The sequence below is a fragment of the Neodiprion pinetum genome, chromosome 5 (assembly GCF_021155775.2).
Source record: "Neodiprion pinetum isolate iyNeoPine1 chromosome 5, iyNeoPine1.2, whole genome shotgun sequence".
Taxonomy (NCBI): Eukaryota; Metazoa; Arthropoda; class Insecta; order Hymenoptera; family Diprionidae; genus Neodiprion; species Neodiprion pinetum.
The window spans coordinates 17,779,594-17,807,208 of NC_060236.1; the positions used below are offsets into that span (position 1 = coordinate 17,779,594).

Below are 27,615 nucleotides of genomic sequence, written 5' to 3' on the forward strand. Positions count from 1 at the left end.
AAAGATTTTCAGTATAAGAACACATCAAAAATATTGTGTAAAAATTAATATAATTAATTAATTAATTGATAGTAGAATAAATTTAACTACCGCATTTATAGCTACTGAATTTGTGCTTGCGCGAAGAATGAATTGAAATAATTTATTGTGAAGATGACGAGTTTGAAAAAGATTAGATGAAATATAATTACAATTGCCATCGAATATTATAATAACGTTAAACTCACCGAGCACAAATCCTCGTCTCCCTCCTCCGGAATCACCTTGATTACCCGCAACCACCCCTAACCACCCCCAACGACCACCGCCAACCACCTCGAGTTATACCTCGAATACTAATAAACATTTTCAGCATGAGAACAAATTAAAGATAATGTGTAAGGTTTAATATAATTTTTTTATCGACATATTTTACCAAAAAGATTATGAGAAGATTATAAAGTTGTAGAAATTTTATTAGCGTACTGACAGCTACTGAATTTCGGCTTGCGCGAAAAACGAATTGAAATAATTTATTGTAAACATGAACCAGGAACCACGGAGCGCTTATCCTGGAAGTCGAGAAATTTTATTAGCGGACTGACAGCTACCGAATTTGAGGTTGCGCGAAAAACGAATTGAAATAATTTATTGTAAACATGAACCAGGAACCACGGAGCGCTTATCCTGGAAGTCGAGAAAATTTATTAGCGGATTGACAGCTACTGAATTTCGGCTTGCGCGAAAAACGAATTGAAATAATTTATTGTAAACATGAACCAGGAACCACGGAGCGCTTATCCTGGAAGTCGAGAAATTTTATTAGCGGACTGACAGCTACTGAATTTGAGGTTGCGCGAAAAACGAATTGAAATAATTTATTGTAAACATGAACCAGGAACCACGGAGCGCTTATCCTGGAAGTCGAGAAATTTTATTAGCGGACTGACAGCTACTGAATTTGAGGTTGCGCGAAAAACGAATTGAAATAATTTATTGTAAACATGAACCAGGAACCACGGAGCGCTTATCCTGGAAGTCGAGAAATTTTATTAGCGGACTGACAGCTACTGAATTTCAGCTTGCGCGAAAAACGAATTGAAATAATTTATAGTAAACATGAACCAGGAACCACGTAGCGCTTATCCTGGAAGTCGAGAAATTTTATTAGCGGACTGACAGCTACCGAATTTGGGGTTGCGCGAAAAACGAATTGAAATAATTTATTGTAAACATGAACCAGGAACCACGGAGCGCTTATCCTGGAAGTCGAGAAATTTTATTAGCGGACTGACAGCTACCGAATTTGAGGTTGCGCGAAAAACGAATTGAAATAATTTATTGTAAACATGAACCAGGAACCACGGAGCGCTTATCCTGGAAGTCGAGAAATTTTATTAGTGGACTGACAGCTACTGAATTTCAGCTTGCGCGAAAAACGAATTGAAATAATTTATTGTAAACATGAACCAGGAACCACGGAGCGCTTACCCTGGAAGTCGAGAAATTTTATTAGCGGACTGACAGCTACTGAATTTCAGCTTGCGCGAAAAACGAATTGAAATAATTCATTGTAAACATGAACCAGGAACCACGGAGCGCTTATCCTGGAAGTCGAGTTTCACCGCGTAGCGGACCCGAAGCGCGGGATCCGGGAGGTTGAGAACGCGGTACTCGAAATACGTAGCGGACCCGAAGCGCGGGATCCGGGAGGTTGAGAACCCGGTACTCGAAGTTTGCGGAGCGCGACTCTCAACCGTCCGCTCTACTGCGCGGTTGTTACCAGACTGAGGAACTCGGCTAGCCGATTTTAGATTGGTGACGTCACTTTCCGAACATCCGAAAATTCAAACTTTGGTTTCGAACTGTAATACTAGGTATGATGATGTATGATGTATGATGTATGATGTATGATGTATGATGTACGATGTACGATGTATGATGTATGATGATATGATATGATGTATAATGATTCTAGTGTTCACATTTCATACAAGAAATACACACTTTATCTGTCCTGCCGATTCTAGACTCAAGCGGCCAGGCCCTTCGATGGTCAGCCGTTGACTGAAGATATATCCTTTACTTAACGGGTCAGCCGATAACGCTGCCGTTCTGCGACACTTGGATGATGAAAAATTTTGCTCGTATCTTTCAAATGTGTGTTAAAATACACTCGAAGTGTTAAGAAGCTTCGTTCTTTCTCTTCCTATCACCTTTTTAGGTCTTTAAATCACTACGCAGCGTTAAATACTATCTCATATACGAAGCATCCATTTCATCTCGTTCAAAATTAGCGCATCCGTGATGTATTACAGTTACTCTGAATTTTTTTCCATCCGAATACTTTTCGAAAAACAATTTTGCTTCTCTACCCAACGTAGATACTTCACTCTCGACTAGCTAGAACAGCGTTTTGGTTATATGCCTACGAAAATTCAAGATCGAGAGAGCAAATGAAAAGTTGTTGAAATAATTATGAATACTAATGTTGTGGAATACATCGAGCGCGCGTCGAATAGAATCCCATTTCGAAGTGAATAATTCTTCTCTTTTCATATAATAGCTAATCTAGTAATATAGGTGAATAGGATGGTTGGAGGTGTTCGGAAATGGTAGGACATTTCAAAAGTTAAGGCTGACGCCCACTGCACCGCGGCGGACCGCGGCGCAGTTATCGTGAGATGCGCCCACTATAGTCGCGTGACCACCCGCCGATACTGTTTCTACGAAAAAGAGATATTTATCAATTATCTGATGACCACGATTTGTCTCAGTCGTCATGGGCACACAATAAATAATCATGCATATTTGCCACTACTTCTTGATTACTCATTATGGATAGCTCAGATGAAGAAGTGTTTAACACGAAAAAAAATTACTAACAATTGTCCATCATAAATTCGATAAAAAGGAAAAAAGGATTAAAAATCAACCGACAATGCTCATCTTTCGCCGGAATTTTTGTTTCTACCTAAACTATTTCGGGTGTGGCTCGTTGGAAAATCGTAAATTTTTTTATTTTGAAACACCCTATTATACATATAATATATGTATAGTAAAAATGAAATAAATTTTAGCTCAAAATATACTCTCTCATTTCTTATGCATAAAAATTAATACGCAAAATAAAAAACAGTCTTCATGAAATCAGCATCATACCCGAACAATGAGAAAAAAATAAATTTTTTACATAAAATAATACGTTGATCATAACTTGTTGTTCTAAAACTCACATTTCCTTAAATTTCTTTAAAAATGAAGTAATTACTTGCGTAACATTTATTTAATATCCGTAGGATTTATTTAAGATGTAAAAATGAATACTTTTATTTGTCGCAAGAACAGCGGAGAGAATGAAAAGAATCCTTGTAAACCATAACCATTTACATCAAAGTAACGCAGGTTTCCCTATTTTTATACTTGGGATGAATTTCGGCATCGGTCGGGTGTTCACACTAGACGACGGCGATGCGCGGCGATGCGCGGCGCACCGCCGAAATATTCCCAACCTGGAACTCGCGAAAAATTGCCGCGGTCCGCCGCGGTCCGCCGCGGTCCGCCGCCGTCTAGTGTGAACACCTATATGGATAACTGTATGAGCGAAAATTTCGCCGCCGTCCGCCGCCGTCCGCCGCGGTCTAGTCGGCGTCAGCCTTTAGTCTCCGATTCGATTTGTACGACCCTTTTCTGACCAATGGGACCCCGAGGAACTCAGAAAACGCAGCGAAAACAGCGTGGGATCAACAGGATAGAAATCACGAAGGAAAAAGCACCTGCTGAAAAATGTCGAAATCATAGGTTTTTGTTTTTTGGCTGTAACTTTTGATGCGTTGATCGCAGCGTATTGGGACTGCGCCCAATCGATTTCTCTCGAAAAATTACGTCGTAGTAGTGGGTGAAAGAATTTATTTCGGCGCTTTCCCAAATCGCGAAAATTTTCGACAAAAATACAAAGGGATATGCCTTGCTGTTTTTTTGGGCGAAAAACTTTTAGTCTCCGATTCGATTTGTACGACCCTTTTCTGACCAATGGGACCCCGAGGAACTCAGAAAACGCAGCGAAAACAGCGTGGGATCAACAGGATAGAAATCACGAAGGAAAAAGCACCTGCTGAAAAATGTCGAAATCACAGGTTTTCGTTTTTTGGCTGTAACTTTTGATGCGTTGATCGCAGCGTATCGGGACTATGCCCAATCGATTTCTCTCGCAAAATTACGTCGGAATAGTGCGTTAAAGAATTCATTTCAGCACTTTTCAAAATCGCGAAAATTTTCGACAAAAATACAAAGCATTGCTGTTTTTTTGGGCGAAAAACTTTTAGTCTCCGATTCGATTTGTATGACCATTTTCTGACCAATTGGACCCCCAGGAACTCAGAAAACGCAGCGAAAACAGCGTGGGATCAACAGGATAGAAATCACGAAGGAAAAAGCACCTGCTGAAAAATGTCGAAATCACGGGTTTTCGTTTTTTGGCTGTAACTTTTGATGCGTTGATCGCAGCGTATTGTGACTGCGCCCAATCGATTTCTCTCGAAAAATTACGTCGGAATAGTGCGTTGAAGAATTTATTTCAGCACTTTGCAAAATCGCGAAAATTTTCGACAAAAATACAAAGCCTTGCTGTTTTTTTGGGCGAAAAACTTTTAGTCTCCGATTCGATTTGTATGACCCTTTTCTGACCGATTGGACTCCGAGGAACTCAGAAAACGCAGCGAAAACAGCGTGGGATCAACAGGATAGAAATCACGAAGGAAAAAGCACCTGCTGAAAAATGTCGAAATCACGGGTTTTCGTTTTTTGGCTGTAACTTTTGATGCGTTGATCGCAGCGTATTGTGACTGCGCCCAATCGATTTCTCTCGAAAAATTACGTCGGAATAGTGCGTGAAAGAATTCATTTCAGCGCTTTTCATAATCGCGAAAATTTTCGCCAAAAATGCAAAGGGGTAAGCCTTGCTGTTTTTTTTGGGCGGAAAACTTTTAGTCTCCGATTCGATTTGTATGACCCTTTTCTGACCGATTGGACCCCGAGGAACTCAGAAAACGCAGCGAAAACAGCGTGGGATCAACAGGATAGAAATCACGAAGGAAAAAGCACCTGCTGAAAAATGTCGAAATCACGGGTTTTCGTTTTTTGGCTGTAACTTTTGATGCGTTGATCGCAGCGTATTGTGACTGCGCCCAATCGATTTCTCTCGAAAAATTACGTCGGAATAGTGCGTGAAAGAATTCATTTCAGCGCTTTTCATAATCGCGAAAATTTTCGCCAAAAATACAAAGGGGTAAGCCTTGCTGTTTTTTTTGGGCGGAAAACTTTTAGTCTCCGATTCGATTTGTATGACCCTTTTCTGACCGATTGGACCCCGAGGAACTCAGAAAACGCAGCGAAAACAGCGTGGGATCAACAGGATAGAAATCCCGAAGGAAAAAGCACCTGCTGAAAAATGTCGAAATCACAGGTTTTCGTTTTTTGGCTGTAACTTTTGATGCGTTGATCGCAGCGTATCGGGACTGCGCCCAATCAATTTCTCTCGCAAAATCACGTCGGAATAGTGCGTGAACGAATTTATTTCAGCACTTTTCGAAATCGCGAAAATTTTCGACAAAAATACAAAGGGCTGTTTGTATTTGCTGTTTTTTTGGGCGAAAAACTTTTAGTCTCCGATTCGATTTGTATGACCCTTTTCTGACCAATTGGACCCCCAGGAACTCAGAAAACGCAGCGAAAACAGCGTGGGATCAACAGGATAGAAATCCCGAAGGAAAAAGCACCTGCCGAAAAATGTCGAAATCACGGGTTTTCGTTTTTTGGCTGTAACTTTTGATGCGTTGATCGCAGCGTATTGCGACTGCGCCCAATCAATTTCTCTCGCAAAATTACGTCGGAGTAGTAGGTGAAAGAATTTATTTCAGCGCTTTTCCAAATCGCGAAAATTGTCGCCGAAAATACAAAGGGGTAAGCCTTGCTGTTTTTTTAGGGCGAAAAACTTTTAGTCTCCGATTCGATTTGTACGACCCTTTTCTGACCAATGGGACCCCGAGGAACTCAGAAAACGTAGCGAAAACAGCGTGGGATCAACAGGATAGAAATCACCAAGGAAAAAGCACCTGCTGAAAAATGTCGAAATCACAGGTTTTCGTTTTTTGGCTGTAACTTTTGATGCGTTGATCGCAGCGTATCGGGACTACGCCCAATCGATTTCTCTCGCAAAATTACGTCGGAATAGTGCGTTAAAGAATTTATTTCAGCACTTTTCAAAATCGCGAAAATTTGCGACAAAAATACAAAGGGGTTTAATGGTTGAATGGTTTAATTTTCATCTTTTCCATGACAATATTGGAAAACATTATTTTAAAATAAAAAATAAACAAAGTCTTAATTTCCAAACCTTAGCCCAGTTCTATATTACTATTTAAGATCTAAGGATAAAAAATTAGAACAGAGAATAGAACAGAGAAAGACGGCGAAGACAATGTCAGAAAAAAAAAGCGAAAAAGAAAAGAAACGACAAGAAAGCAGAATAAAGCTAAGAAAGCAGCAACGAAGAAACGTGCGAAAAATGAAGTGGAGAAGACTAGATAACGAGTCGCCATCAAGAGCGGGTCTCTTCCGTCCGGAAGAGATGCTGATAGAGATCGCGTTTACAAACAGCAAGCATCGAGACAGACCTGACTTCGGTAGGTAGAGAGTTCCAGTGTCGAGCGCCTCTGACCGTCAGGGAGTGACGAAAAGCCTCAGAATGCGGAAGGGGCAGCACAAGTTCACCTGGATCTCGCAACGTGGAGGTGGAAGCTGCAAGTGCACGAAGCGAGAATAATGCGGACAAGTATGCGGGTTGCCCCGTGCGCAAGATATTGAACACTACAATCAGGAGGAGGTACAATCGTCGGTCGCTAATTGTAAGCCAGCCTTGTTAGGGCGTCATGTTAGCCTTACTTTTTCTTCGATTTTGTAGCCAAAAGTTGTTGGTCTCCGATTCGATGTAAATGACCCTCTCCTGACTGATTGGACCCTCAAGAACTTACAAAACGCAGCGAAACGAGCCTAGGACCAACAGGAGAGAAACGGCGAGCGAAAAAGCACCTGCTGAAAAATTTCGAAAACTCAGGATCTCGTTTTTTGGCTGTCACTTCAGATGCACTATTGGCAGCGTATTGGGACTGCGCCCAATCGATTTCTCTCGCAAAATTACGTCGGAATAGTGCATGAAAGAATTTATTCCGGCAATTTTCAAAATCATGAAAATTTTCACCAAAAATACAAAGGGGTTAGCCTTACGATTGGATGAAGAATATAAAGACAGTTGCCTTCATGGCTTTGATGTGACAACAAAAAATTGCTCCGTGAGATGTTCCAACGGTAGAGTTGAGAACTTATTGCAGAACATCAGAGAGTTTCCGATTTCAACATGATGCTGGCTGCATTCACCTTCTGAGTAACACAGTCTTCGCAATGGTAAGCCCAAGCCAGTACTTGGCCTGAGTGTACTCACTGACTGGTCGGCGATACAAGAACCTAATAATGAGAATAAATATCATTCAAAATTCGTAGCAAAACAGAGATTAAATTAAAGTATAGGTACCCGAGAGAAGAATGTATACCATAGATCATGAATAAAAATAGATCCGATGTAATAATGATCCAGAGACCAAAAAGTACAAATGTATATGCGCTCCATGTACGACATTGATATATATGATTTAATTATGAATAATACGTGATGCATACTATAAATTTTATAATTTTCTAGGAAACATACTAGATTATCTACGATAATCGGCTATAATATGTCAATAAAAAAATTGTTCGTTTCGATATGGGATTTAATTCGACACGCAGTCTATATGTTCAATAACATTAATATTCAGAATTAGAAGTAGGAATAGGAGTGGGATCATGAGTAGGAGTAGGAATAGAAGAAGGATCAGGAGTAGGTTCAAGTGAAAGAGTAGGAATAGGAGTAGGATCAGGAGTTGGAGTAAGATCGTAGTAGAAGTAGCAGTAAGAATGAACTAGAAGTAGGAGTATAGGAGGAGGGTAGGGGCGGGAAGGGTAGGGTAGGGTAGGGTAGGGTAGGGTAGGGTAGGGTAGGGTAGGGTGGGGTAGGGTAGGGTAGGGTGGGGTAGGGTAGGGTAGGGTGAGGTAGGATAGGCGGTAGGGTACGGTAGGGTAGGATAGGTTAGGGTAGGGTAAGAACTTCTACTCCTACTCCTACTCCTATTCTTATTTCTACTCCTACTCCTTCTTCTACTTCTACATCTTCTCCCAACCCTACTCCTACTCCACCACTTACCACCCTCTACTACCTCCGACCACCTCCGTCCTCCTCGTCCACCTAATCCTCCTTTTCGTCTTTGTCCTCCTCGTTCGTTTCCTCCGCCTTCTCCTCCTCCTCCGACCACCAACCATCGCCGCCAACCACCTCCAACGACCACCGCTAACCACCTCGTGTCATACCTTAAATACTAATGAATATTTTAAGTATTAGAACGCATGAAAAATATTGTGTCAGGATTATTATAATATTTGTATTGACACATTTTAACAAGAAGATTATGAAAAATTATAGAACTTTTACTAGCGCATTGATAGCCACTGAATTTGGGCATGCGCGACAAATTAATTGAAATGAATAATTTTAAACGTGACAAGATTAAAAAATTTTAGATAAAATATAATGACAATTGCCATTAAATGTTATAGAAGTTTTTTATTCACCGTGCACAAATACTCGTTCTCCTCGATCACCCGCAACCACCCGTTACCACCTCCGACCACCGCCAACCATCTCCAACGACCACCGTTAACCACCTCGGGTCATATCTCGATTACTAATAAATATTTTAAGTATCAGAACACATCAAGAATATTGTGTAAGGAATAATGTAATTTTTCCATTGACAGATTTGACCAAGAAGATTATAAGAAAATTATAAAAAATTATCGAAATTTTACGACCGCATTGAGAGCTACTGAATTTGGGCTTGTGCGAAAAATGAATCGAAATGATTCATAGTAAATGTAACAAGTTGAAAAAAATGTGGATAAAATATAATTAGAATCGCCATCAAATGTTGTAAAAATGTTATACTGACCGTGCACAAATAGTAACATAGCTTTTTGTTAATGGTTCACAGGAAAATAGTTGATTATAATTCTTTGTTCTGTACTATTACCGCATACAAATGGTTAAAAACTGAAAGCAATCAATTATTATGCAGCTAAATATTTAAGTAACACCGAAGAAAGGTGTATACTAAAATCAGATAATGGAGAAAAAATATTTCTCATGCCGGTTCAAAGTGGAAACCGGGTTTTTAAAATGCTGCCATATGAAAGATGGGGCAAAGTACAAATATTATTATTTTTTAAATCAATCAAATACGACAATTTTTCAGGGAAACGTTGGTTGTCGGTTATTTTTTCTCTATGGGAGATAACTAACGAAGCTTTTTATAATTTCGAGTGTATTCCAACTCACATTTGGAGAGTACAAGAAAAATTTACTTATCATCAATTGTCGCAAAATGGCGAAGTTATTAGCAGGCCAATGAAGCGCCTCGCCGCTGGAATCCCGAATTGACAGGAAAGACGGAGTGCGTAATTTGTGTCTGAAATGTAAAAGCTAAAATCACTTTGAATTGACATATATTTTTATCAACAATGAACTACAAAACTCATAAAGATCCATTAAATCACATTCATTTTCGTTCAGAATTTTCTTGGTAAAATCGTTACTTTTTACGTTCAAGCTCGACAATTCATATTATATCACGGTTTTTTGGGTTATTTCGGTACATCGATAATAGAATGATGCGCGAATCAAAAATAACTAGTTTTAAAACACTCTCTTGTTAAAGCTCGCTCGGGGCCGGATGCCTAGTGTAACTGGTTTTTGTAGGGAAGACATAGTTGTAGAGGAGACTGGGGCACGATGAGTCCCCAAAAAATTCTGGTATTTGCTTCATAGTATACAGAATGAACACTGCCTTTGTGTATCTGACGCAAACCGAATCTATCAGTAAGATTTTTTCTATATAATGCTACAAATCACGTTTACACATGCATGTAAGTATAACGTATTGTGATTTTATGACAATAAATTTCGTCAAAAAATACCACAGAACAATCAGCTAAGTGCTGACAGATTTGAAACACTACGCACAGCAATTCTAGCTCTAATTGAACGACGTTATTGTCATATATTCCTATGTATACAATGCCAACCACTCACCAATTGCAATTTGTTAATCCTGGTCGTTCGGTTTTTTTTCCTATCCGATGATAGTAGAAAACATGACGTTTTCAATAATCAAACTTGTAAACTTGAACATTTGTCCGGAAGGTCAAAAGTCATCAGGTCAAGGACTTGGACAGCCAGAACTACGGAGCGCTTGTCCCTGAAGTCGAGTTTCACCAGGTAGCGGACATAGAGCGCAGAAACTACGGAGCGCTTATCTCTGAAGTCGAGTTTCACCAGGTAGCGGACCTGGAGCGCAGAAATTACGGAGCGCCTGTCCTGGAAGTCGAGTTTCATCAGGTAGCGGACATAGAGCGCAGAAACTACGGAGCGCTTGTCTCTGAATTCGAGTTTCACCAGGTAGCGGACCTGGAGCGCAGAAATTACGGAGCGCCTGTCCTGGAAGTCGAGTTTCACCAGGTAGCGGACATAGAGCGCAGAAACTACGGAGCGCTTGTCTCTGAATTCGAGTTTCACCAGGTAGCGGACCTGGAGCGCAGAAATTACGGAGCGCCTGTCCTGGAAGTCGAGTTTCACCAGGTAGCGGACATAGAGCGCAGAAACTACGGAGCGCTTGTCTCTGAATTCGAGTTTCACCAGGTAGCGGACCTGGAGCGCAGAAATTACGGAGCGCCTGTCCTGGAAGTCGAGTTTCACCAGGTAGCGGACATAGAGCGCAGAAACTACGGAGCGCTTGTCTTGGAACTCGAGTTGCACCAGGAAGTGAACCCGGAGCGCAGGATCCAGGAGGAAGAGAATCCGGTACACGAAATCTGCGGAGCGCGATTCTCATCCGTCCGCTCTACTGCGCGGTTGTTTCCAGACTGAGGAATTTGGCCAGCTGATTACCATAGATCGATGACGCCGAGAGAAAAAAAATTTTGGGTAACGTCACTTCCCGAACAGCCGAACATCCGACATCCAAACTTTGGTATCAAACTTTAATACTATGCATGATGTATGATGCATGATGATGTATCACGTATGATGTACGATGATATGATATGATGTATCATGACTTTAGTTTTCACATTTCAGACAAGAAATACGCACTTTATCTTTCCTGCCGACTCCAGACTCAAGCGGCTTGGCCCTTCGATGGTCAGCCTGTGACTAAAGATATATTCTTCAGTTAACGGGTCAGCTAATAACGCTGCCGTTCTGCGACACTTGGATGATAAAAATTTTTACTCGTACCTTTCAAATGTGTGTTAAATACACTCGAAGTTTTAAGAAGCTTCGTTCTTTCTCTCCCTATCAAAAAAAAACGAAACAAAGAATCGCCGACAACCATCTTTTTAGGTCTTTAAATCAGGTCACTGCGTTTAATACTGTCTCATATACGGAGCATCCGTTTCATCTTGATCAAAATTAGCGCATCCGTGATGTATTACAATTACTCTGAATTTTTTTCCATACAATTTTCGAAAAAAAATTCTGCTTCTCTACCCAACGTGAAGTATTTCACTTACTACTAGCTAAAACAGCGTTTAGATTCTATGCCTACGAAAATTCAAGATCGAGAGTGCATATGAAAAGTTATTGGAATACTTATGAATAATAATGTTATGGAATACATCGAGCGCGTGTCGAATAGAATCCCATTTCGAGATTAATAGTTCTTCCATTTTCATATTATTGTAGATAATCTAGTTTGTCTCCTGGAAAATTATAAAATTTGTAGTATGCATCACGTGTTAATCGTAAATGGATCATATATATTAATATCGTACATGGACCGAATATACATATATACCATTTGATCTCTGCATCATTACTACATCTGATCTACTATTAATTATGATGTACGAGTATGTATACATTCTTCTCTCGGGTACCTATACTTCAATTAAATTACTGTTCTGCTGCGAATTTTGGAAGAAATTTATTCTCATTATCAATTTCTTGTGTCGCCGACAAGACGGTAAGTACACACAGGCTAAGAGTACTGACTTCGGCTTACCATTGCGAAGACTGTGTTACTCGGAAGGTGAATTCAGCCAGCATCATGGGGAAATCGGTAACTCTCTGGTGTTCTGCAATAAGTTCCTTACTGTACCGTTGGAATATCTCACAATCAGGGAGTGCAAGTGCACGATTATGTTCGGTTGTCACACCAAAGCCCATTAGGGCAACTTTCTTTTTATTCTACAGTCAACGTAGGAGGTGTTTGGAGGAGGTCGAGGAGGACGAGGAAGCCGTGGAAGACGCGGGGGGGTTGGAGGGGAGGAGAGCGACAAGGTGGATGAGGAGGATGAAGAGGACAAAGGTGGTTAGCGGTGGTAGGGGGTGGCAGACGGTGATTTGAGATGGTAGGAGGTGGTAGGAGCTGTTCGGAAATGGTAGGAGATGGTAGGAGGTGTTAGGGGGTGGTTGGAGGTGTTTGGAAATAGTAGGAGGTGGTAGGAGGTGGTTGGCGGCGATAGGATATGGTACGTGGTGGCAGGAGGTGGTAGGAGGTGGATGGAGATAATCGGAGGTGTTGGAGGTAGTAGGAGGTGATCAGAGGTGGTCGAGGAGGACGAGAACGTTGAGGATGCCGAGGAGGTTGAGGATGAGGCGAAGAATGATGAGGAGATGGAGGGGGACGAGGTGGACAAGTCGGATGAAGGTGGTCGGAGGTGGTCGGTGGTGGTTGACGGTGATTGGAGGTGCTCGGAGGTAGTTGGGCCTACTTGCCCACCGAAAACTGATCACAAAAATGTACCCAGGGGTATCAGTTTTTATGTTCTTCAGTCAACGCGCAATATCTTGCTGCCAGATTCTTGACCAATAGGAATGCCAATAAAATAAATAATACGCATGCACCGTGCACCAGTTAGCGCTTCTCGGCTTTATCGGAATTCCCACTGGTCAAAAACTCGGCAGGTAAGTACTGCGGCAGTGTTTTGCTGCCTGTGAAAATCCGCCCGGAGGTGTCTTTAAGGTTTCACAATTAATTATAATAATATTTACAAATACTCTTGAATTAGTACGGAGTACAATATAGGCATGTCAAAATTCTGTAGGAAGATCTCGTGACTTTTACTTAAATCTGTTTCACAATGAGTAATGTACAGTTAGATCTGAATAGTTAGACATTATTTAGCATTATCTTATGATTCATTCACAAGATTATTGTATTGAAGGTGGGTGGTGGTAACAACCATAAGTATATACTTATAATATCTGTAAAGAGATCGTAGCGGGATGGTCGAAAGTAACAATGCTCTTGGATTTTTATTCGTATGGTTTATTTTCGTAATCGGCTGTGAGTGAGTTTCTAAGGTTCACCGTAAAAATTAGCGCCACTGTAAAACTAGTCCAGTAGTCTTACTTTTCAGAGGTGTGTTGATTCACTATGTTAATTTTACGGTGGTTAATTTAGTTTTTTTTTTGTTACAATTTACAAGATGGCTACCGACCATCTGTAGATCACATAAAATTAATCGTAAATACTATACAAATTGATAGGTGCGAAGTAATAGTTGTATTAAAGGAAAATTAAAAACAAATTCAGTTATGGGTGTACCGGCATTCTTTCGTTGGCTCACTCGAAAATATCCGTCAGTTATAGTGGAATGCATCGAGCAAAAGGTGAATAAAAAACCACGTATTTGGATTCGTTTTATGGCTTATACTTTCGAATTCGAAAGGACTACATGAAATATTCTTCAAGCATTATATGGATCGCTACTTCATCCAACTTTACTGTATTTTAAATTATTTCAGGCAACCACAACAAACGGGGTCCGTGTACCCGTCAATTCCGCCGATCCTAACCCCAACGGGATAGAATTTGACAATTTATATCTTGATATGAATGGTATTATTCATCCATGCACGCATCCTGAGGATAAGTTAGTATCCTTTTTATACTACTGATTCGTTTTTGACTCCGCGTGATGCCTATAAGAATTAATACTTTGCTGAAAACTTGATATATTATGAGAGTAAAGTGTGCGACGTCAGTATAACGATGCATTTTCACATGTTACCTTATACAGTTTGACGAAACTGTTTTGTATAATTTACCCACAAGGACAATTTTTCTTAGAACTCACAGTGATAGCCTTGTAAGATTTTAATAATCAATTGACTTTTTATCAGGCCAGCTCCAAAAAATGAAGACGAAATGATGGACGCTATTTTCGAATGCATAGATAGATTATTTGCTATTGTACGACCAAGGAAATTACTATACATGGCGATTGACGGTGTTGTAAGTTCAGCGTTAGATATTCATTTCTCAATATTTTTACTTCAGATCTGAACTGATATAACAGTTGATGGTAATTGCTCAATATTTTTCAAAGCGCGATTAAAGCTTACATTCAACATCTTAATGTTCAAATTTCTATTCTGTACCTTTGCATTTACAGGCACCGAGAGCAAAAATGAATCAGCAGAGGTCCAGGCGATTCCGAGCGTCTAAAGAAACAACTGAAAAAATTACTGAAATAAGTAGGATACGCTCAGAACTAGCTCTTAAGGGTGCGTTTTTACCTCCCGAGAAACCCAAGGGGGACCACTTTGACAGTAATTGTATTACGCCTGTGAGTAACAAACTAACTGTAATAAAATTTACGATGTTAAGCTTGATTGTTCGAACAGTTCTTCAACACAGATTGCAAAATATTCCAAAACTGTACATGAAAAATTGATTAGGGTACACCTTTCATGGCGAGATTATCTGCTTGTCTACATTACTACATTCACGAACGATTAAACAATGATCCTGGATGGCGTGGCATCAAGGTTATTCTTAGTGACGCAAATGTTCCTGGAGAAGGAGAACATAAAATTATGGACTACATCCGGAAGCAACGGAGTAAGTGCATTTTGAAGTAATTTTTATTGCCACATATGAAATTGGTGTCTAACGAAACAATTAAACAGGAATAATTGTTTTTGAACTGCAGAATTAACGTATTGTTCCAAATATAAGCTGAGCCAAAATCATTCTCTTCTTATAAGTGATCCCATTTTATGCGCGGGTAATTCAGAAAAACACCCTGAAATATTTCTCACAATTGCAGGTCCGCTTATACTCGGAACAATATGGTAACTTCGAAGAAGTTAAGTTTACAATATACGTAATGATCATTTTTGAGATTCACGATGATCATATTTCCCCAATAAATTGAACTAATTTCTCTCAGTTATTTTATAAACGTGAGTACAGTTCTTTGGACTGGTTCATTACTTGGCGGGTTTAATGACCACCTTTGTGTTTGCAGAATCAAATTGGACTTGAAAACGTCAATTTGTGTCTAATGAAATAAAATATTAATTATGGCTGTGTCATTATTCAATTAATCAATGGTTACAATTAATCGGAAAAGCGATATCATTTATCGATTAATCAACTTTTTCGAGAAATCATTTTCTGAATGTACCGATTAATCGAGGCTAGCAATTATCTTTCTATCTATTATATGCTTATTATACCTTTCAATTAAACAATTTCCCAGGCCAACCAGATCACGATCCAAATACGCAGCACGTTTTGTGCGGAGCAGACGCGGACTTGATAATGTTGGGATTGGCGACACATGAACCGAACTTCACGATTATCAGAGAAGAGTTTAAACCGAATAAGCCAAGACCATGCGATATTTGTGGTCAATTGGGTCATGAAATGAAAGATTGCACAGGCTCGGAGCCAATCGCGAAGGAGGAAGAGAATATGTTTGGATCCGAGTGCCAATTTATATTCGTCAGATTAAACGTACTTCGAGAGTATTTGGAACGAGAGTTACAAATGCCTAATTTGCCTTTTAAGTACGATTTTGAACGTGCGATTGACGATTGGGTCTTCATGTGCTTCTTTGTAGGAAATGATTTTCTGCCGCATCTTCCGTCGCTTGAAATCAGAGAAGGTGCCATAGATAGATTAGTCAATTTATACAAGAAGACTGTGTACAAAACAGGGGTGAGTTTAACAAATCATTTGACGTGCAAGTCGTTGGATACGTTGTGCATTATTCAATCAATGATTGATTGAAACTATATAACTGGCTGAAAACCTATCGAAATATTTGGAATTTGTTTTAGGGCTTTCTGACCGACAGCGGTGATGTGAATCTTGACAGAGTTCAAATGATAATGTCTGATCTTGGAAACGTTGAAGATGAGATTTTTAAAAAACGACAACAAAATGAATTGTCTTTCAAACAACGAGAGAAAAACAAGAAAAAAAGGCTGGAGGCTATCAGCAATTACAAACCCAATTGGGTTCCTGCTGGACAATTTGCTCCAACTGTAAGTTTGGATGAAAATTTTGCAAACTAGGCGAAATAAATGCATCAGTTTAAAATTTTTAATTCGGATGTCGGCATTTACCCATTGAATTGGTTGCGCAATTTCGTTGAACGATTATCAGGATTGAAGCGGTAATTTGTCTGGAAAACATTCAGCTTGCACTTTCAACTGAAGACATTTCTTTTCTAGAAAGGATTATATTCACCTTAAAATCGGCTACGATTTTCAGATACATCTTTTTTTCCTTCCTAGCCAAATTTACATAAGTATTCCGTTAGACTTTCATATTTTTTTCACAAGCAAGTCGTCTCTTTCTTCTTTAATTTGTCGATTCAAAGTCTTTATTAAAAATGCCTACATAAAAGAAGCGTCGAACTTTTGAATAATACAAAAATCACCCGAGTTACCGATTTTTTAACCACATTTAAACGTGTAACTTTTTTTCTGTTCATATTTAATTCATTTAATTTCAGCCCTTGGGTCAAGCGACGCAGCCCGTACAAAACGCTCGCCATGAAGCATTCCAAATGCGAATGCAGGGTAGAAATTACAACACGAGCGCTACAGAGAGAGCGTTGAAAGGAACGAACGCCACCAATGCTTTAGAGAGTATGCTTCTGCCAGAGGTGAGCCTATTCTTTTCCCGAATCAATTTAAACCATGTTAAAAGTTATTTCTCATGTCTCAGAAATGTAACTGAACCAGAGTTCTTCATGTGTGATTAATATGAACAAACGTAGGGATCGGGCAACAGAGGTCAGAAGCGAAAGACCGACAATGTAACAACGGAGGAAGCTGACGACGATCAAGCTCACGACGAAGTAAGACTATGGGAAGATGGATTCAAAGATCGATACTATGAGTCCAAATTCGACGTTTCCAAAGATAATCTGGCTTTCAGGTAAAATTATTTATTGTTGGACTTCACGATCAGTATTAGTGATAATTTTTGTGTTTTTGATCAAAAACTTTATGCAGATACTATTTCATTAACTATATTCAACAATTTCAAATGTAAAGTAAACTTTGATACATGTTTTTTTTTTTTTTTCTTAGGAATAATGTCGCACTCCAATACGTACGTGGCCTTTGTTGGGTACTTCGCTATTATTACCAAGGTTGTGCATCTTGGAAATGGTATTTTCCTTACCATTACGCTCCATTTGCCAGTGACTTCATCAACATAGGTGGACTGTCGACAGAATTTGAAAAGGACACAGTTCCAGTGAGTATTTTTTAACAAATTCAACGATTTGTGAAAGTAGCGAGTCAAAATGGTTTTCCTTAACTTTTCGTCAAATGTTAGTCACCGTTTTATTTTGTATAACAAGGAATAAGCTCTGCTTAAATTGCAAATCTGCTTTTACGATCCTGAATGGAACGTGTTACGTACAATTTCGTAGACAATTCTTGCTTATAACTTTATAACGCATCTAGACAGAATCTTGTGAAACCTTCGGGATGTCAAATTGGCTGAAGTTACACATTCTTGATTTTAATCACTCAAATCATGAAAAACTTGCTGCTTACAAAATGAGTTACAACTTTATGAATACACACTCAATATTGTGTTGATGTAATTTATTTGAATGAATCAATTTGTTTAATTTTCACAAACATTAACGAAAACAAGTTTTAGTGGATAAAAATAGATTTCTATACGTACTGTACAACACATATTGGCTTTCTCTAGATTGTTATCACAGCATTTTCATCGGTTCTGTTGTATGCCATTCATAGTTGGGTGGAAGTATTAAAAGATCAAGGTTACTTCTTTATCTGTGTACTAAAAGATCTGGAAGCGTCAAATATTTTTCCGTACGTTTTACGTTTTATACTTGAATTGTTTTATCAGTACAATCAAGAAACATATACTAGGATGTTTTGTTTTAAAACACCATTTTTTTTTATTGATTTCTGTTAAAAAAAATTTATGTACAGAATAAAATTTTCTACACTCATAACTTGCGAACCCTAAAAAACCTTTAAACTAACATTCGAGCGCTTTATCATTTCCCAACGAATAATAAACGTACTTAAATATTCTAGATAAAATTGTATATCAAAAATTTTTTATTCACCTCTCACAGTTTCGACCACTGGAACAATTGATGGGTGTTTTTCCTGCTGCGAGTAGCTCCCATGTTCCTCCCCCATGGGCAAAATTGATGAGCGATCCGGTGAGTTTAGAATAAATTTGGCAGAACCATTCTCCATCATGTGAAAAAGAGTTCAGTTCTGAATAAATTGAAAATCTATAACGTTATATAATATGAGCGAGCGCACAATGAAGGTTGAATTTTTGTTTACAGAAATCTCCAATCATAGATTTTTATCCTGAAGATTTTAAAATCGACTTGAATGGAAAGAAATTTGCCTGGCAAGGAGTTGCTCTATTGCCATTTGTCGACGAAAAGAGATTGTTCAAAGCTCTTGAGCCTTACTATTCGTGTCTTAGCGAAGCAGAAAGTGAGCCACGCCGATATGCTGAGTTATTTAAATTATTACACTGTTTGTAATTGTTGATAATTGACTCCCTGTAATTTGTTTTTTCATTAGAAAAACGTAACGTCAGAGGTGACGATCGATTGTATGTCAGCCTCGACAATAAGAGCTACGATTTTATAACTGGACTGTATAAAAATAAAGTAGACTCTGATGTGGAAACTGACATATGCGTCGATGGCATGCGCGGAACAGTTTTACTGGCAGAGGATTGCATTGGAGATGGTGCTACGTTAAATTCCCCGATCGGAGGATTACCAGTACGAGACAATCGAGTTTACTGGTGAGAGAATTCGAGATAAAAGTTTATCACTATCAAACAGGTTTATTTTTGACAGATTTATACACAATCAGCTACCTTAAGTTAACAGTTGAAAGTCTCAATTTCTTTTCTTTTTCTTTTTCTTTTTTTTTTTTAACTTACAATTATAGACCGAATTACTTTTCTGTAATCAGCGTAAAGTCTATGTTGTGGTTGCAATTGAAAGTTCAAGCAAAGTATGTATACCTTTTTTGTCTCTCTACACGTAAACATAAAAAGAATACCGTTCGTAACTCAGGCACAAGAAAACATTTTAATTTGTTGACCAGTATCATATTTGGTCTGAGTTATTTTTATACTTAATGTTTATAAATTTTCAGCGTGAGATTTCGAGATCCGAAGTATCAGAAGGATTTCATATTCCCAGCAAAGAAACTCAAAGGTGCCAAAGAGCCTCCTAAAGTTTTGAAACCTCAGGACTTTGAACAGATGAATCGAGCAAGTGGTGGTGGTGGTGGAAATCAATGGCGTCCACAAATTGGATTCACACCTTCAACGCAGAGGGCTACTCTTGGAGATGCAGGTCATCGAATGCTAGGGTCAGTAGCTTGTCTTTCAGTTTTGTTTTATCAAAAAAAATTCTTTATTCTTTTTTGTCTAGAAAAATCAGGGAAATTTCAGAGAATCTGTGAACAGTTCCTGGAATTTCCTGATTTCTTCTACCACTGAGGAAATTATTCTAGTCAATATGTAATACGTGCGTAGAAAGCGAATAAGCAACTAAAAGTATGTACATAAATGAAAATTTTGCCAAGAACGCAGTACTAAAACCAATTTACACTGTTCAACACATATTACTGAATAGAACCGAAGTCTGGGTATGATTTTCTCTCACGCAAATATATATATTGTGATGTATCTTCTTTAAATAAGAATAACGAATGTTCATTGGAATGTTGAGTAATTCAGATTGAGAAAAATTGAATGAAATTCGAGACAGGTTGACTATTTCAATTTACAATAAAGATATTGCGTTACATAATTCATTGAATTTGGATTAACAAAAATTGAGTTTGTTCAGTAGGTTTTGTTAGGAAAATGGAAAATTTTGGGGGAATTTTTATATGTCACTGATAGTAGATAACCAGACAAAGAAGAGTGCTGTGTCACAATTCTGTCCATATTATCTATGATACCTATTGTGACAAGGTATTCATTCAATCAACGAAATCAAATTGTAAGTCAAAGGAATGTAAAAAACTTGAATTTCCTTTCAAAAGACAAGAAGCCGATGAATATGAATAAAGGTACTCAGGTGGAAGTCATAGAAATCTCGCGAAATCAATGTTAGTGGATTGAAATCATTGATTTGATTTCCAAGTGAATTGCCCCTCGGATTGTGACAAACTCCGAAAATCTTTAAACATCAAGGAAAAATGTTACAATTCTCAGATACAGATGAAATATCATATGACATTTGCGAATTTCAATTTTGTAGGTAAACGACACGTGAGAAATATAGTTATTTCGATAACTTCTGTATGCAAAAAAGGCATGTGTTGTATTTTTCATGTGCGAAATTTCCGCGTACAATTTTGCCTATGCATTACTTACATCTCTTAAATTTCTGTGCCTTTTATATTTTTGTGCGCCAGTATGACGTAAACCATTGATACTACCTCAATAACTTTCCCGAGTAAAAATCTTTTTGTCTTTCATGCAGGCATCACAGAAGCAACAATGGTCCTGGACAATACGCTTATGTTCCCCCTCCGCAGGTTGGATACCATCAAAATCGTGGTGAGTTTGATACAGATTAATTTATTTCTAAACTCAGCAGGGTGGCCGCTTTTCTGAAAATTTGGAAAATCGGGTAATGTCAAAGAATTTTGTGTATCAGTCAGGGAATTGTACCACATAGATGTAGATGTACTAGCTGTACATAATTTTTAATACTCGTTGAATGTTTTTTATATTTTTATTTCACGTTTCGCTCTTGCTGGAATATCAATGTTTAATTTATAAAGACGACAATGATAATATTAATAACAATGTGAATGTGTATGCCAAAGATCTAAACTTCATATTTAGTCAGAATGAAGTTCCTAACTTTGATGTAACAATGCATTTTATGTTTAGGAAAAATCGTTATTTCGCAATTTTGGAACTGTCTAAGATTCAGCAAAGCGTATAAACAAAGCGGTTTATTGATCAAATTTTTACAGATTCAAATCAGTCATTCTAAGCTGCACAGTAGTAATTTTTTTGTTAATCCATCGTTAGACTAACGTTGCTAACCTCAATCTCATCATATTTACCAGTACACATTATCTTCTGTTTTTTGTCAATGAACTATTCGACCCCAACGTTTTTAAAAGTAGAGATAGAGAGCGTTGCGAAACCCGATATTTCAGAGTGCAAGAAGTCAGGTAAAAATCGTGATTCCGGTTTGCAGGGAAACAATAAAATGTTGGGGAATTTTTTTAATTAAATTTAGTGGCCACCCTGTAATTATTCCTCGTCTTCTTATAATTTCCTAGCAACTAGTAAGAAAGTGATATTTCTATCGATGTGTGTAACAAAACATATAAGTTGTCAAATGCTGCCATACAGAGTTCCGTCCGTTATATAGAACAATTATTATCTCCTTCCAACCGCCAGAATTGGATTTCTTATGTGTTAATTAAATGGCGAATACAGAATATTAAAATAAAATGAATATTATGTTAAAAACTATGATTTCATAAAGTGGGAGATCGAAGAAAAATAAAGTTTTAATTTGAGGCAGTCTAGTATACATGTTAGTATGCATATGTATAACACACGGCACGGTTTGATTAGTCGTTAACGAGCCGTCGTCAGGTTTGATTGTTGTGAGTGGCTAAAGTCAAAAGGCTGGACGCACGATTGAACTTATTGATTAACTTGCAGCAGTAACTTAAAAATGAATGGTCGGGGACTTGCTAAATAAACGCGTGGCGTAGACGCACGTATGTTTGCACATGTGCGTATATGTATACACTTATACGTGCGCGTGTATACACATGATAAAATTGTGGGGTGGTTTTAATGGGGTTCCACCGACGCCCGATAACCGTTCTCCCCTACACTTTCCTCTCTGCAGTCAGTCGTTCGTCGTCACTCCCATAAGGATTACAAAACTTGAATTAAAACGCACGCGTGCCCTTCTGACTTACGATACGCGTCGCGTTATATACCGGTTAGATTATATGCATATTTGCAGGGGAGTCGGTATTGTATTCAGGGCTGAGAAAAACTGAAGAAAAAAAAAATTCCATAGTATGATAATATACCTATACCTATACCTCGCGAAGTTACCATGTAAATAACGGATGGAGGTAGAAATGTGAATGAAAAGTTTGGTAAATAGAAGGGTAACTATATTTTTATATAATTTCCAAATCGATAAACAAAAATTCGTGTTTTCTATTGAATTTTGAAATATAGAAAGTCTTAGTATAGAATCGTCACAATTTTGACGAATCTACAGATATTTGTGGTTTCTACACTTTACTTTTCTGCATTTAAATTTTTGGCGTATTTTAATATTGCGTAAATTACATTTGAATCTTTTTGTGTCATGATCATTTAGGGTTTAGAAAGTACGCTCTGGTCAGCTAGGACTAATAAATTATCATACCAATTAATAATTGAATAATTTATAAAATATAACCTCAAAGCCCATCTCGTAGCGAAATAGATATATTAAAAATTTGCACGTTACTTATTCAGCTCTGGCGCATCAGATCGCACTTTCCGACCATAGCATGATCATTTTACAAAAAAATCCAAATCGATTCGAAGTCTTGAGACAAGCTTATACCGATTTTGGTAAATACCGTCGGACCGGTCACGTGACCTCGTGTGTACATGAGGTCAAGATTTCTCATTGGGATCCAAAGTAGCGGCTAGCGCAATATGGCGTCGCAACTGGGTTAACATTTCATCAGTTTACTTAAAATATACGAACCTAAAGAGACAGCAAACTTCCTGTAAGTGATTCGATTTCTGTTCAGGTACACTGCGTTAATATTGCATGTAATATACGATGAAGAACGACTTTTTTTTAACGAAATACGACCCGGTTAACGTAGTACATTTTTCGCCCACCAGATGGGATCCTTCGATATTTCGGATCCGAATACGGGCCCGTTGTACGAAGTGGTTTACCCGGTGTTGTCACCGGCACGAGTCTAATTGTCAGCCGAGGAGAAATCCGCTCGGGTCTGCAGACGGCAAACCCGTGGCAACTTGATCCTTGCTGTGCTTTGCACGGTGCAGGAGGTACAGGGGAGTTTGCGAAATGAGTTCGAATGACGGATTGTCACGTACCGCGTGACTCGGGACGTCGACGTTCCGTCACGTCGAGCGGTCGGGCGGGCCGTGCGCTCCCAATTATAAAACAAGCACGCCGCATTCTGTAATTATCCAATTAGCGGATGTACATCGTGCCCTCGGTGTGGAAAGGGACGCGCCGCCGCCCTTCGCCAAAAGAATAGAAAAAGGGGCGCCCTCTGCCCACCCACACAAACAAAAACTCTCGACAAGGCCTTCGAGGACACCGAGTACAAACGAGCGTTTGTCCTCTCGCAGCAGGTTGTCTGCACCGTCTATGACAAATCGAGGTTAAGTCGTTTCGACGAGGTTTTGGCGACGAATTAATTGACGTGCTGAGAAAAAAATTCACTTGTTTTAGTCACTAGAAGATTCAATCTAGGGAAATTGGTATCTTTACACTTGTGGTTCAAATATTGTTGGAATTATTCAAAAAAATTTTGTATCAGTAACCATTTAGTGTGACTACAGTTGCCAACAACTTACATTATCGAGTTATGCGGTATTAAATATGTTTGTTATGTACATGTTGTATAATTTGACTACATTTCTTTCAGTCGAACAAGACTTTAAATCAATTCATTCTTGCACAAACATCAAACCAATTGAGGACTTTAAATAGAACATATTAGAAGAAAACATAATCAATAAGAATAGTAACTCGTATCAGATTTCCTGGTTTATATAGCTGCAACACTAATTTTCATTTTGTACCCTGAACTATATTTTTGGGTCAAAAGTGAAAATCGTTAGAGACTCTATATCTAACTATATCTACTCTATATCATCATAGCTAATTATTATTTAACGGACACGTTAAATTTGATTAATCCTAAACGTGCGACCATTTCGTATATATATAAAATGAGCGACGCGGGTTACATAAACTGATTGCTGTCTTACGAACTAACGCGAAAGGTAAAAAAGTACGTGAACAAAAAAAAAAAAAAAATCTTAAAAAATTCCATCCGATATCTCGCACGAAATATCTGCATAACACGATGTCTCTAATTTCGGATTATTAATAACTAAATTTCTGACGTTTTTTTCGACGAATTTCTCTCTCTCTCTCTCTCTCTCTCTCTCTCTCTCTCTCTCTCTCTCTCTCTCTCTCTCTCTCTCTCTCTCTCTCTCTCTCTCTCTCTCTCTCTCTCTCTCTCTCTCTCTCTCTCTCTCTCTCTCTCTCTCTCTCTCTCTCTCTCTCTCTCTCTCTCTCTTACCTTGCATCCAGGAATTGGTAAACATACTCATACGTACAGAAACATACAACATTATACATATATGATGTATACGCATATCTGCTCGACGTACCATGTACCAGAGGCATTGCCAGTCAACTTGTATATAGGTACATAGGAGACACGTACATGCTACATTCATCCGTCCAACGATTGCGGAAAGGCCAGGGTGGTCGGCGGGCTCGAAGAGGGAGGAGGAGAACCGGGAGAACGGTAGCGCGCCTCCTCGAGTGTTTGCAGTCCACTCGAAGTTCATCCCGGGCGAACGCACCAGTCAGCAGGGCTTAATTTGTCTAACGAGGCCCCGCTACGGGGGCCCCGGGCCCCCGGGACACCGGGCCCGCCTTGACGCGGGGCCCACCTGTCATTTCGGAGGATAGACAACGCCGGATGAAAATAGAAATGTGCGCCTCCGAGCTCCTCCTCCACCTCCAACTTCGCCGCCACCCACGCCCGGCTCTTTTGCTTATACATATTTACTTGCCCTTCTACTTCTCATCCTCAGCCTCGTCTTCCAGCCACGACGCCGTATTGCGTTTGGGGAACGGGTATTCTTTTCGTATATCCGCGAGTCGCACGCCCCAAAGTATGTTCTCTTTGTCAACTTCAGTAGTCGTGTATATATATATATATATATATATATATGTATATATATATATACATATTACAAGATCTTGATAGGCTGAGTGGTATCGAAAATTTCATACTGATTTTCTGCAAGAATATTTCAATCGGTACATTTGATATATCGAGATACCGTTATTTTGGTGAAAACCGCAATTTCAGCAAAAAGTAAGCTGAATAATCGGCAAACATTTTAATTCTCATACCTTATGAGTATAGGGATACTAATATATGTGTATCTGGAACACTACCGAACCATTATCTTGTCGCATATCAGCTACCAATCAAATCCACGTAAACAAAGACTCCATTAATTTTACGATCGGAAATATTGACGTCTTCGATTTTTCGGTATTTCGGTACAATGTAGTATATTTTGGTATCGGTGCTGCGAGTTTATACCCGTAGCATTATATTTTGCAAAGAAATTGCTAAAAAGTTTTCGGTTTACCGAAATACTGAACGCTTCTACTATATACAATCTTTGAGAACCTATGGGAGGTATGAGTCAAAAATGTGTCCAATAAGAAACATAACAAAACGAAAGTTAAACAGGGCAACTGAAGTTGATCAAGTTGATCCGATTCAAGAAAATCTCAGCATGATCTAGAAAATAATATTTCAAAATTGAATTTCAATTGTAAACACCTTGTTATTAACAACGTCAGAGAAATCACATGGTGCCACTATTTTTTTATAGAAACATTCGTACAGTTCGTTTAATTACAGTACAGATCCATAGAAATTGTCTGAGACAGATTCTTACTTGAGTTTATCAGTTAGCAAGAACAAAATCCCATATATAAAATCATAATAATTTACAGATGTTAAACTTGTGATTCAACAAGAAATACGTTATTATTAATGAGAGTTAGAATTTGACGATCTGCGGAGATTTCGTTTAAAATAAAGTCAAGTTTTTTCATTAGAATCAGACAAACAATAAGAATTTTTTAGTGAAAAAATCTATAATAATGAGATTTCCATGATGTACTCAAATTAATGAAGTTTATATAGTTGAATTTCACAATCAGTGTTTTTAAGATGTAAGAAAAAATATCTGGTTCAGCTGCAGTACCGTGCCATGATTTCTAATCGAGTGAAAATCTAGCTGCAAGTACTTCAGTGTTTTCGTGAATTTTCCGAACGTTTCTCAGACAACTCGCAAGTACAATTATAAGCCCTAATCATTTCCCCAAGTTTGAAGAGATTCGTTACTTAGGAAAAGAAAGAATTGTAAAATACGATTCGGCGTATTCGCCCCTTCATTATTTTCACTTTTTACCTTAATTGGAAAATCATATTATTACGGAGTATATTTTACCTGGAAAAAACTTGAGCTCTCGAGAAAATTTTGTTTTCCTTAGGAAAATCTTTGGGAATTTCTTTTTTTTTCATGTAAAAACCTGGAAATCATAGTACTGGTGTTTTTGTACAGCTAATCGGGTTCCATTCATCCCGCCGAAACTTGTATTATAGAGACTAAATATTGATGGCAACTTGAATTTTCGATCAAAGTTGATCGATTGAAATTTCAGCTATACATTCTTCAACACTACTTGACGTCAATACAGGATTAAACGATTTATGACAGTGTGACAACTAAGTGTGACAACTTCACACTCTGAAGTGTAGGTTATAGTATTGAAAATATAATTAACAAGTGAACCGTCAGATTTGGATACGGTAGAAACTCTGCATGGAAGGGTTTTATTACTATCATCAAAACTGGATAAAAAATCAACGTTCCTAGATCATTACTGTGGTGAAGGATAAATGTAAGATTAAGCAGGAATATTGTTTTATTGAAATTCATTAACAGTTGTACCGAGGAAATTTCTGCCGATATTTTATACGATCTCTTCTGCATTCCCATTTTTTTACTCCGACGGAACAATCCGTACATCTTCAATATCGCCTGGCTTGGACATTATTATATAAAATGTTAGTATATGTAAACAGGGCTGCTTTTACTCTGATCTAGTATTCAAACTTCAGCTTTTTGAGCGTTTTATCACGCAAAATTAATTTTTTCATTCGACAGTCTTTTTTTAGTCATTTAATTTATTTTTCAACTGTCTCGATTTGGCTGACACCTTACTTGATTGCCACTTTCAAGGAAGATTCGAATCAGTCGAGGTGTTCCGCACCATGTTTTCATT

At 38.5% G+C, this 27,615-nt stretch overlaps 1 protein-coding gene and 1 long non-coding RNA gene across 2 annotated transcripts in view; one reads left to right on the forward strand and one right to left on the reverse strand.

The window, feature by feature from the left end:
- Positions 1-6,384: 6,384 nt before the first annotated feature.
- On the reverse strand, positions 6,385-8,399 carry LOC124218886 (uncharacterized). The gene is made up of 4 exons (XR_006883222.2): positions 8,279-8,399; positions 7,264-7,500; positions 6,922-7,071; positions 6,385-6,777 (listed from the first exon to the last, which is right to left on the reverse strand). It is a non-coding gene; the product is annotated as an uncharacterized lncRNA (long non-coding RNA).
- Positions 8,400-13,613: 5,214 nt separating this feature from the next.
- The window catches only part of Rat1 (5'-3' exoribonuclease 2 Rat1), a 39,465-nt gene continuing 25,463 nt past the window's right edge, over positions 13,614-27,615 (forward strand). Inside the window, exons 1-15 of the mRNA XM_046626217.2 lie at positions 13,614-13,801; positions 13,937-14,064; positions 14,315-14,426; positions 14,587-14,760; positions 14,873-15,035; positions 15,679-16,139; positions 16,262-16,468; positions 16,942-17,094; positions 17,209-17,369; positions 17,525-17,693; positions 18,559-18,648; positions 18,781-18,937; positions 19,028-19,256; positions 19,616-19,834; positions 20,959-21,035. Coding sequence (XP_046482173.1) covers positions 13,727-13,801; positions 13,937-14,064; positions 14,315-14,426; positions 14,587-14,760; positions 14,873-15,035; positions 15,679-16,139; positions 16,262-16,468; positions 16,942-17,094; positions 17,209-17,369; positions 17,525-17,693; positions 18,559-18,648; positions 18,781-18,937; positions 19,028-19,256; positions 19,616-19,834; positions 20,959-21,035 — 2,575 coding nt within the window. The 5' untranslated portion in view covers positions 13,614-13,726. The remainder of the gene's footprint in view (positions 13,802-13,936; positions 14,065-14,314; positions 14,427-14,586; positions 14,761-14,872; positions 15,036-15,678; positions 16,140-16,261; positions 16,469-16,941; positions 17,095-17,208; positions 17,370-17,524; positions 17,694-18,558; positions 18,649-18,780; positions 18,938-19,027; positions 19,257-19,615; positions 19,835-20,958; positions 21,036-27,615) is intronic.